Source organism: Phaenicophaeus curvirostris, chromosome 5 (genome assembly GCF_032191515.1).
Source record: "Phaenicophaeus curvirostris isolate KB17595 chromosome 5, BPBGC_Pcur_1.0, whole genome shotgun sequence".
Classification (NCBI taxonomy): Eukaryota; Metazoa; Chordata; class Aves; order Cuculiformes; family Cuculidae; genus Phaenicophaeus; species Phaenicophaeus curvirostris.
This window is the reverse complement of record NC_091396.1, coordinates 46,400,185-46,412,790: the sequence shown is the minus strand read 5'-3', so window position 1 is coordinate 46,412,790 and position 12,606 is coordinate 46,400,185. Positions and strand designations below refer to the sequence as shown.

The 12,606-nt window shown below is 39.0% G+C and overlaps 1 protein-coding gene across 28 annotated transcripts in view; it reads right to left on the bottom strand.

Moving 5' to 3' along the window:
• Positions 1-12,606, bottom strand: part of NRXN3 (neurexin 3) — a 960,997-nt gene that overhangs the window by 550,627 nt on the left and 397,764 nt on the right. For all 28 annotated transcript variants that reach the window (XR_011337550.1, XR_011337551.1, XM_069858542.1 and 25 more), the window contains 4 exons: positions 9,884-10,003; positions 5,449-5,830; positions 4,058-4,248; positions 3,434-3,607 (listed from right to left, as the gene is read on the bottom strand). Coding sequence is in view for 26 of the 28 variants with exons in the window: in XM_069858542.1 (XP_069714643.1) it covers positions 3,434-3,607; positions 4,058-4,248; positions 5,449-5,830; positions 9,884-10,003 (867 nt within the window). In the remaining 2 variants the exon portion in view is untranslated. The remainder of the gene's footprint in view (positions 1-3,433; positions 3,608-4,057; positions 4,249-5,448; positions 5,831-9,883; positions 10,004-12,606) is intronic.

Below are 12,606 nucleotides of genomic sequence, written 5' to 3'. Positions count from 1 at the left end.
CTAGATAGTCACCCCAAAAATACTCTGTCAAAAGCAATGGTCCTACAGGACAAATTAAAACACAAAACAGACCAGTGTGGCAGCTATCATCTTGTCCAGGACATTGGTGACGGAGCAGCAGACTTCAAAAGCTGATACACAGGAAAGCTGCATAATGCAAAAGGAAGCTGACAATTCAGCTAACACATGGGATAAAGAAGTTACTTAGCTTTGCCATCCTAAACAAATCCCACCATAGATAATTTTTAAAAATTATATGAATAAAACTGATAGGCAATGAGAGATAAATAATTTGTGCCTGAAGTCTTGAACTGCCTTTTCATTTTTACCACTACAATACACTACTATAATACCAGCCACTTTCAGTCTCAAGGATACCTGCATTTTCAAGTTAATGAATCACACATGGCCTAATAATGCTTTGTGATTCTCCAGGTCCTAAAGAAAAAGCTCTCACATAAATATAATTTGTATTAAAAGTGCTTCCTGCTCAAATAGGAGCACTGCCTTACCCATCACTGCAACACAGCTAATTGCATAATCTAGTAAGTTTGTGCTTCAATTCACAGCAAGGCTGAATTATACTTCAGCACACAAGAGGAACAACATGGTCAAGAAAGTTCAATGGCTTAGTCAAACTGAATAAAAGGAGAAGGTGGTAGAAACAAGACAATGTATAATACTATTCTCCTATTAAAATTTGCGCATCTTAACTGGTGGTATGGAATATATTGAAATACATAAATAGACATCAATGCAAACAGGATGTAATAGTGTCACCCATCTGCAGTGGTACTGGTCTGTCCTAGGTGGGACAGTGCTGTCTGCTGACCTACATCTCATATTCTACTATTCTCCAGGCTTCCTTCCTCCTCACATCCTTTGATTCTATCCTGAGATCAAGTTGACAGTTTCAGAGAAAACAGCTGCAACCTTGTAATCTCCTCTGCTTCTGAAAGCAAAGCCGCAACAAGAGACAAGCATTAGTAGAACTCTCTCTCACATCACACTCTGAGGGCAAGATTCATATGTGGGGATGGAATGACACTTCTTGAAGCATGCATGTTCTCATCATGTACACGGGTCCCACTGCCCTTCATGATGAAAGAAGGACACATCCTGCAAATCAACATGCAGCGCACCTACTCACCAAAAAAGCCCACAACTGTTTACTACAAATACATTTAAACATCATGAGACAGCAAGAATTGCTTGGGACTTCAGCCTTTAAAAATGTTAAGGCTGCACTGAAGATCACTTCAGATGAAAACAAAATGGGGAGACTGAAATAAGGAAACATACTTAGAGTTTTTCTTTCCTTAAAGAAACAGGAGAGAGGTGCAACTTTCAGCGGTAAATATAAGAACCGGCACCAGTGAAGAAAGTGTGAGGTGAACCCTAGGGATTGCTCCGATTCAAAAAACAAATGAAACCACATCATGGTGACCTAACTCAGATCTTTTACTAATCCTAAACACGCTGGCAAAGAGAATGGCTTCCTCTTCCCTTGTTACTAAGCAGGGACCATTCAGATAAGCATGGAAACTGATCAAATTCTTCCAAAGGCAGAATGAAAGCCATCACTGACCTTCCCATCTAGTATTTTAGGTCTGTCTCCAAATTTTTTGTTTTGAGGGATTTAGAAGAGAAGGGGAATTCACATTCCTGGCATTACTAAGAATGAATGAAACACCACATTCAGGCAGCTGCTGTGTTGGTAACCAATAGGCACACAAACTATGTGCCACATTACATGTTTTGGGAGTGGCACTGATATTACGCAGCCTCAGTAAAAGGACACTGCATCAAAGAACCATACTGGTTACAGGAGAAGGAAACACCAGATAATGGTGCAACGCCTTCTGGGAAAGCACATTTTAAATAGAAGAATTACCAAAAATCACTATTGTTAAAGAATAGCTTTCAGTGCTCCCAGTCTGCTCAGAAAAGGCATTTTCAATAAAACCCAAATGCTTCTTTTTTAACTTGAACCTTGTGAACAACAACACAGAAAAAGTGCACTTCTTTTGGCATTTTGGCTCTGTCACAAATGGGCAAAGCCACAAGCTTCGCTACACTATGCTTACTTCAACAAGGAACAATGTGTTTAAACGACACTATTAAATACAGCAGAAACAAAAAAAAGAAATTGCAGTCTACAGCTGTGCAACACATAGCAGTGCTGTGAAACTGGAGTTGACATAGAGTGAGCTCCTATGACAGGACAAAATTCTCACAAACCAGAGTACTGTTGTGGGAGTATGAAAGGAGGGCTGGGGCACAGGAGCTCCCAGCCAACCAGAACACTAGGAGACAAAGAACGGATAGGATTTAATTGGACTGCTAAGCTGGTGTTTCATGAATATTCAGAGTTGGCATAAGATGATACTTTGGGTCCTAAGAAGGGACAGTCTCCACAAGCGGCAAGGTTTCAGCATGGTGTAACCCGTAATCTTGACACAGTAGGGAAACATGATTAAAGCGTAATTTCATGTTGTTAAGTCCTGTCTTGAAGGATCAGTTCAAGCCATATCTCTTCTTGGCAAATATGCATCCCAGGCAACTTTACTGATAAAGTTATCTTCCACTAGTGACTGGTAGAAAACAAAGCAGACCGGATTCAGAAGAGCTAGACGTAATGGTGATTTTCATTTAACTCAGCCAGTAAAACCTTGGGGGCTTTGATGGTATGTATCCCAAGACCTTTGGGAGCCGATGTCACATGCGTGTTATTGAGTCAGTGCTGCTGATATCCATGTTCTTTTAATTGGTGGGAGCTTAGCAGGAACAGTAAATTATTTAAAGAAGCTTCAAGATATCACTACTATTTATACCCTTCAAAATGTCACTCATCATATTTGTTTCTAAACTGAGTGGAAAAGAAAACTACAGAAGAGAAAGATTTTCCAGACAGCAGAGACCATGCTCCCTATGCTTTCATTGGAGGCCTGCCTCCCCAGAAATGAACTCCTGTTTTGGTCCAATCATCACCCTTCAGTTCTTTCTACATTCCATTTCCCCTGTCTCTACTTGGTTTTCAAAATACTTACTTCTGTGGATCCCAAGAAAGAGTGCTCTGAAACACGAGTTGTAGGCTCAAAATCTCTTTGAAAGTATTTTAAGAGTACTGTAAATGTAACTAACTGCTCTGAGAATAGTACTAGTAGACTGCCCCAGTACCATCACTTTCACTGCTGGAGGTACCACCTTATCAGGAATGGAGTACGCAAAAGAACAGCTGTTAAGCCACTCACAGAAGCTAGCAATCTTCAACCTGCACTTGTAACATTGGAAGACCTAAGGGTAGTGAAGGATGTCACGATCAAAGCAGACTAATGAAACGGACAGCAAGGTGGACAAGCCAATGCAGAAGGAGCCGCAACGAAGTAGAGAGGAATGCTTAAAAGGGTAACTTCTCTGAAATCAATTATACCTTCGCATCCACGCTCGATCTGCCCACTGCGGTGCAGAGCATCATTGATTAGGTCAGGCAGACGCCCATTCAAGTCCACAGATGCTAGACAGCCCTGAAATCCATCACGTGAGGCCACCAGCTTTGGAAGGTTGCTATACATGCCTTGAGCTAGGCCAGCAATGTAGAGGTCACCTAGAGGAGAGGGGTTAAACATACAAAAAGGAGGAAGTTACATAACTTCTAGAGTAGCTTTCTCTACCTCCTAAAGTGACTATAGCAATCTGAACAGCTGCTCAGAAAAAAAGTTAAAAGCAGAGCAAGACATTGCGCAAGAATGGCTATTTCTGCCTCCTTTCATAACAAACTACCCGCCCACCCGACCCCCACCCCCAAAATACCTGAGAAATATGAGTTCTAATTGCATCCTAACTAGGAAAAGCTGTAGGACGACAGTCAATTTCTTATAAAGCAAAATATGACAAATTATTCTGCTACAAGGAGTTGCCAAACAGAGAAAGAGAAAAACGAAAGAAAAACCAGCACATTCCTGACTCTGTAATGCACGGTTCCAGCAAGCCTTCTTGTTTGCTGGTTGAGCCCCACAAGAATAAAGGTAGAAACTCTCAGTATCGTAGGATTTACCTTTAAGATCCAGATTTTTGGCACCATTGATAACCTGGGTGACCATCTTAGTGTCTACCTTCAGGCTGTGTGTGTTACTGTTATCTCTGGTGATGACAACATTGTGCCATTGGTTGTCATTAAGAGGACGATCACTGTTGCCTTTGATAACATTAGGTCCATTTCCAAGGTCAAACACATAATGTATATACCTGTAAACATAGCAAGAACTAGTTAAAACTGTATAAGAACTCCAGTGCTACTGACCCTTATTCTAGTCAGAGTTGATAAATTAACTTAAAGTCATGAAAGGAAGTATCTGTGGGTTAGAAAGTTCTAGCAAGGCAAAATATTAGCCACTGATTCGAAAAGATACAGTTGTTTCCTGCCCACCAAGAAAGCATAAGTATTATTATTCTGTGATGACATTTGGAGTAACCAGATTCTAACCATAAATCATTCCTCTTTTTCACAAAATGTTTGCAGATAAACAAAAACACTGTCTGTGCATGTATTTCTTTTTTAAAAATTGGTAATAATGATAAATGTACTGGAGAACAACAGTAGAAATGCTTATTTGGGGCATATATTCCCCAGATTCATTCTGAGTTCTGAATAACTCCTCCACGAAGTTAATTGGAAAACTCACTCAAAATATTGTACTAAAATTCACATGAGATCCTGGATTATTCAAACAGCTGGAAAATAACTAGCAAACCTTTCAGCAAAACATAAAAGACTCTAACAAAGTCTGAAGTCATGAGGGTGTTACCCTGAATTATTTATATAGTTCAAACACAGAAAGCCACCTGAGGATAGAAGAGAAATATTTCACTTGGAAAGAAAAAAAAAAAAAAAAGACAATAAAAATCAACTCCCAACTGAGCATCAGAAACTCTTACTTTTTCTGTCACTCAGTATCCCACTTACAGAAATATGTGCAAACTTAAAAATGAAAAAGATTAAACTATTTATACTGAAATAAACAGGACCAGTAAACTGTATTTTCAGAAAAATATGTCCTTCAATGGAAATGGCAGGAACATGACAAGTCTGTCATAGGGAGAAAAATATAAAAATGGGAAGAGAGACTCAGAGCCCTCGGCACATTTCCTCCTCCACTGTGCTTTTCTACAAGGCTAACAGGATGAAACACTAGCCTAACTAGATCCAAAGAACTTAAAACATTAATGTTTCACATTATTAAAGCATCTTTCAGCCACAGGGGAAAGTCAGTCATAAAATCGGGAGTCTTAAGCTTCAGTGTTTATGTCCAAGTGCTTTGTCATATACCTCAGCAAGTGGCAAACATGAGTATGAGGTTAATTTCTCTTTATGCAACCACTTTATGATTATCTATAAGTAAGTTTATCTACAAATAAGCTGGTAGAATATAGCAGAAAGTCACTTACCCCTTGACTAGTTCCACTGCGATAAAGTCATTGCCATCACCACTGTTAAAGAGGATGAAACCATCAGCTGAGGTGGTCTTAAACTGAAAGAAGAGGTGCATGGATGTATAAGCCTGCAAGGTGGCCAAGCTCAGGTAGCTGCTCTTGGTCTTGAATGTCACAGGGTCAGCGATAATGTTGCGGAGACCAAAGCGTGCCTTCAGCTCACAATAGTCAATGTCACCATTCTTGCACAGGTCAATGTAGAGCATCCCATTGAACATGAGGCTCTGGAGGTGGCCAATGAAGCTGGAGGGAATGACAGAGATGTACCGTTTCTCTGTCATGATTCCTGTCTCGATATTGTGGAACTCCAAGCGGGTGTGATCTCCAACCATTGTACCTGAAGGACAGAAACAAGGAGGAACACACAGAAAGCAGAGGGATCAGTGACAGGTTATACGGAAGCCTTCACCCACCAGTTTCCAGATGAAGAGTAGTACTAACTTAATCCTATCTGATCACTGCTCAGCATCTGGCTTAAGAAAGAATGTGAACACTCCTACTGTCAAGGCTTGAGTTCAGCGGTTGCCAAAAGTCTGGCAAAAGAGAGAAGACAGGCCTAACAGGCCGTGGGTAGCAAGCTCTATACTTTTCCCTGTGCTTCACTGTGCAGACTTTCTTATTTGCAAAGAGGAACAGCTCTCTTCCTTAACACCTACAATGATAGATTCCATCCAATAGTTCATCTGTCAAACAACTCAGACACGTCTGGAACAAGTCTTACAAGTGTACTTCCTGCAAACAATAAACATTGATTAATATGAAAAGAGAAGAATGAGAAGTGAGCATAGTCATGAACCCGGTAATACTTATTCCATTGTTCTCTCCTGGTGCCTGATGTTATTTCTTTTGTTTTAAAAGCACAGCAGGAGGGAAACACACAAGATTGCAACAAGCAAAATGCCTTTCATATATTTTAAACATCAACCTAACACTTGGGGCATTTGTCACATTGTGATGGATTTTAACCTTTAATTAAAATATTCAAGCTATTCAGTACACCTGTTATGTCAGACTTAAAGAATATTTAATTTTTTCAGTAAGCACGCTAGGCACCAGGACATACACAGAACCCACAGAGACAGATGAAGTACAGCAGTATGCAAAGAGGCTAGTTAGAGTACAAAGACAAGCTCAGTAACATCAGAATGAAAACATTAACAAAACCCTCATTTTAGTCCTCTATAGTTGTTCATTAAGATAGTTTAAACTATTTATTCGCACAAGCAATTTTTCTTTCTAGACAGGCATTGTGCCATTTAGTATACAAGAAGAATGGCATGAAATTCATGAATTACTCAACATTTCATTGGTTTTTTTGTCATTCAGTGTACGACCATTATTCAAAATCTACTACAAATATGTGGTTAATTGTTCTCTCATGAAATTTTATCCAGCATGGGGCTGCCCCATGCTGGACACTTCTGGTTCCTACCAGCTCCAATGGACACACTGCAGCGCACAGCTGAGCACTGCAGCCAAGGAGGTGCCACCTCTGGAAAAGAGTATTTAAGAAAGGGCAAATGCTGCCTGTGAGTGAGGAACAAAGGAAGTGTTGCAAAAGGTGAATCTAGAATTTTAGAAAAGGCAGAAAATGAGAAAATTTGGGCTGAGTTAAGAGAAACAGGATGACAACAGCAGTGACAGTGTACAAAGTTTGCAGTAGCTCAGTGAAACATGACATGACAATACAAGGCCAGAATCAGGACAAAGATGCATTTTCTGAAGAAATCATGGAGTGAAATTCAGTATTTTCTGATCTCATTAGCTGCCAGCAACACTTTCAGAGCTCTCCTCTAATTCCTTCACTGTGCTTTTCAAAGAGTATTTTAACTACTACAGCAATCAGCAACTCTTTAGTACAAGTGGGAGCAGACAGAAAAAGATTCCACCCTCCACTGCGGTGTTTGGGTGCTAGCAAGATGTTATAGCAAGAAACACGACTGCTATTTTTGAGTCTCATTTATCACTGATGTTCTGAGGCAGGGGGCAATGTGGGAGGAGGGTTTTGTGACTAAGCAGCAAAATGCTGTCCAGAGGAATTGGATCCTGTCTCTCCCTTAGATGTCCTGCAGGAAGCCAAGTCAGTCACTTCATTACAGATTTTTCACTGGTGGTCATTAATTCTACATCTAATTCTTAAAGTAGCAGGGTTGAGCTAATTTACAGGATCCAATTTACAGACATGTTGAATATCTGTGCATGCAAATGACTGAAAAGTCATGCCAAATTGGTATGAAATACATCTGACTTTAATCTGATGCCTTGTTTCCAAACCTGCAAAATGGGAAAAAGACACCTACTCACTTTATAAAACATAGACATGGGAATAATCCAGTTACAGCTTCTTAGTTCTGTATAAACATACTGATGAGTAACACACAACACACAAGAAAGAAAAACAACAGCTCTATATTTAGAGCAAAATACAGTTGGCATGCATTCTTCTGAAAAAGCAATAAGAAAGCAGCAATCAAATAGGCTGTTTATTTTTACAGGGGGACCAATTTAGAATTCTGATATATGCCTGAAGACAGCAAGAATCCTGTGGAAAAATCTATGTGACCACATCGTTGAAGACTATATCATCCGCCTAAGGAACTGAGATGCATATTGCACAAAAAATCTTAACTCTGGCTTTTCTGACTTTTGACTTTGCCATGATGGCATTCTTTTAAAAGATATTTTTAGCTGTTATGCATCTTTAATTATGTAATTCATATACATGTACATATGCACATCCTATTTTAGTATAGGATGGTATCATTATTATTTATAAATTCAGTTTCATGAAAAAGAGACTTCAAAAAAACAGATGGCTTTTTGGGGATGCAGTTGGTAATGCAAAGAGTGCCACCTCATGGTGCTTGCTAAAAAAGCATTTCCAAAAGAATTGTTCTTAAATGTAGAAATAAATGGGAAGAAATGTTTACCAGCATGCATCATTAATTCAGAAAGTTTTCTCTTAAATAAAATTTAATTTTCCTACAAGCTAATGTTGACTAAACCTCTGCCAATTTCAACAAGGAGAAAGATTCGTCTTTCACACACTTCTGATTCTCTCTTGCAAATTAAATTCTCAGTCTATATAGTACAGCACAAAATTACTTCAGAGGGAATATACATATCAACTTATATTTTGAAATACTGACTCATGGCTGTTTGAATAATCTAGTTACCACATTTCTTAAAATTAATTGCATCCACACAGTAGAAAAGAACTTTTTGCAGACATAGGATATAGTACTCTGGCACTGCCAGTTGCCTGCTGAACAGATGTTACTCAAAAGAGAGAGCATCAGTATTTGGCAAAACAGCATTGGTCACAACTAAATGAACATACCCATACCAGTGTTGCATTCAGGATTAATGTTCTTTGTGATTCTAGTATCAGCCTTCAGACTGCTGCTGGCTTTTTTCAAAAACCCAGTTCCCACAGTTATACGCAGCTATGAGAATTTTAGAGTTAGAAAAAATAAAAATAAGTTTCTGTCTCTTGCAGCTGTGGGGAAACGAACCAGAAAAGAAAAAACTCACAAATTGTGTAATGAAATAAAGATCAATCTAATGTATTTTGATCATTTCCATGCAAATCTCTGGGAGACACTAGCTTTCCTAAGTGATTGATCTTTTCTTCTCCTACCTGCCTCCTCCCCTTCCATTTCTCTACAGAAAGAGGCAAGTGTTCAAAAAGCAGACAGGAAATGCAAGAAAGGAAATAAAAAGAAAAAGGCACTGACACTTTATAGGTTATGTTATGATATCATATCATATGGCAAGTTAGGCCCTCCCTAATCTCTAAATAAAGTTGGGAACAAACTCCTCTATTTGTTTTTTCTTACAGATGGCTCTGAGCTGTGAGCACAAGATCTTGGAAAAAAAAGAAAAAAAAAAGAAAAAAAGAAAACAAACCAAACAAACCACCAGACATATCTATATTCTCTAATACATCAATGAAATGAGGGTTTGCAGTCAAGGAAAGGTTTGTGCAGAGGAAAGGTTTAGAGAGACTTGGTTTTGATCCCACAGCATTAGAAACTGCCACATTTGCAGCCTGGGAAAGAGGTATGCCCACAGTATATCCCAAACAGAGTCTAGCAAAAGAGAGTGCTGCTTAGCACCTCTTTATTCTTGGGTATGCGCAAGCTCATTCATCCTCTAATCCCACATTTCATACCCTCGTAGCTGTCACAATAGATTCTGGTACAGGCTAAGAACAGTTAGTCTCTCAGAAGTGAACATTAGTTTCCAACAAAATTACATTAAATATACAAGAAGGAAGGAAAAAATAAGATACACACAAGAACAGGGAGGAAGGGTGTAAGGACAAAGAAGTAACTGGGAACAGAGATAAAGATAATGAAAAAAAAACCCACTCATACATTAGACTTACCCTCAGCAACATCATCATCCACCATCAGCTTGAGGCTCTTTCCTCGACGAACTACCCGGACAGTGTGCCACTCGTTGTCGTTGAGCTTCTGCCCAGCATAAAGAGTTTCAGGTCCCTTGCCTGAGGATGTTGATAGGTACAACAGTTAAAACCACACCCCCAATTATTTTAGTATTTGTTCAATGGGAAAAGTCACTGAGATCAACCTGGTGTGATACAGACTAGTAGGTTATATAGGTGTATCATGACCTTTAATCAACACTCACACTAACACTTTCCCAGCTCAGAGGGAAGCGAGGGTCACAAGCTCTTCCATTCTATGAAGTTCCTTCCTCTGCAGAGCCCAGACGTCACGTGCATTTAAAACAGTAGTAGAAATCACGCTTGTGCTATGGTATTCATTTATAAATATCATATTGTACAGGCCACCACAGTATTCGAAAGACGAGCTGGTGACAGAAGTGTCTTTAGAGTGGAGCCATTATAGTAGAATTGTGCTCTCCTAAGAATCTGGATTTACAACAGTCACAAGGTGCTTAGCATTCTTTCCAAAGTTAATCATGCTGGTCTCTCAACACTGAGGTATCAAACACCAGGCTGGTTTCAGTCTTTCAGTCTCAAAACCCCAAAACAATAAAATCTAAACAACCCACAAAGAATCCCACAAAACTTCAAAATCTACTCCCTAAAAAAAATAATATTTAAAAAAAAATACAGAAAGACAACCACTCACCACGCTGGCTGATTGCTCTAAATTTCTCTGGTAAAGCAGCCTAGCTATAAGATGCTTACTTCACCCCCTGAATTACAGATAAAAAGGGAAAGAGGAGCCCTTTCCTCTCCAAAAGGTAAAACCACAGTTGCCCTTGCAAACAATGCTCCTGGAAAAACAGCTTTAGTGCTATCCATATTTATCCAGCTTTGCTGCTCACGCATCATAATTGACAGGCAATTACCTAAAACATTAATTGTTCAGGTTACAGGACTAGAATACCTCACTTATGCCAAATCGTAAATGAAACTGAATAATAGTATGTGCTAAATAAAAAGTGTCTATGCTTATTTTATTACAGTATTAGAGTGTTCCGTGACAGAATTATGCAGAACGAGGACAGCAGAACTTGTTGCATATCAGGTCTGATGTGTGTCATGGTGTAGACTAAAAAGTAAGAGTAGCATATTACACAGCGAGAAAGAATGGAAGGAAGGGGTAGGAAAAACATCCAGGGACTTGACGCAGTCCACAGTATTTGCACTGCCTAATTAGCAACACTACTGCAACTGCTTCTTACTGAGTGGGAACTTGGCCAAAGAAGGGGGCATCTCATTCAAGTAGGATATAACATGCATAGTAGGAGAATCCCATGGAAGGAGACCAAAGAAAAATTACTATTCTGTTATTCTCATTAAAGAATCACGCACTTCATGTTAATAAAAAAGTAGTTTAATACCCTTTCAAATAAAGTCCATTGCTGGCCATAGAAAAAGAGGAAAAAACGTTTTTCTACAGTGAACAGAAAAATAAGAGTGTAATTCTTGGTTTAAAAGGACAGGGAGTCATATATTGTAGTTGCAGAGACTATCTCCTCAACTGGAAAAACCCATAACCTCTGCAGTTCCTCACCCATGTGCCAAAGTCACACCGTACCGCAAATGTAAATCCAGCTGTACAAGGCAGCTAGATCAGAAAGTTTAAGTTCCTTGGAACTAGACAAGCAAAACTCTATTTAATGGAGTCCATGAAAGTTATCCTATATTTATAATCTGTGAGTACATTTTATCCCAGAGCACACATCACAAAATGATGTCTCTGGATGGCCAGAAAAATTATTGCTTACATCAGAATATACTGCATCAGTTACTACAGTTCCACACAGCCACTTTGCAGGCAGGAAGATAAAGTTGAGTTCATCTGGACTACTGTGGTTTTATAATACCACCTGAAAGCATGGGAGGGGAAGGAAGGGGACAGCAAATACTTAAAAAAAGGAACAATATAAACAAAACAACCTTGCCACAAGTCTAGAGCCATGGAGGGCTCAGCCAAGAGAAATAGTCAGGGGTGCTGACTTTGTTCAGCTGACAATACAACAATTTCTGTGCAGCAGTTCTGTGTTCAACCTAGGTGAGTAACTCAAAATTGCTGACCTTCCAAAGTTCCCACTTTTCAAACTTAATCTTACAAAATCAATGTCGGCCAAAACGAGCTGGTTTGAATTGTCATTGCTGTTTTGGTGCCACTGAAACACTTCCAAAACAAAACTCTGATACCAATGGAAGTTATCTGACTGGGTTCTCAGAAAAATGTACCTTAGTCAAATCAGAAATAGATTAGTAGAAAGTTTCATCTTTCCAACTTCTTTTTCCAAATGAATACAGTTGTCTACAAATTAGAATGTTATTTAGAAGCAACTAGTTAATAGTTTGGGCTAATGATTTTGAAACTTAATTACTGCAGATGCAAATTACACTACATTATCTAAATCCATACCTTAATCAGCCAATTTAATATTTTATCAGAAAAAAAAACTCGAGAACTAAGCACCCAGGAGTTTTTAATACTTATGTTCACTCAAAAACCTCCATTTTGTATGCAAGAATGGGCACAGGCTTCTTTTGGTAGGGTTGCCCAAATAACACTACATACAAAAAAACCTTGAGCATGCTGAAGAGCCATTCAAATAAGTTTTTCAAATCAGATAAATGTGATTTTTTTTTAAGCG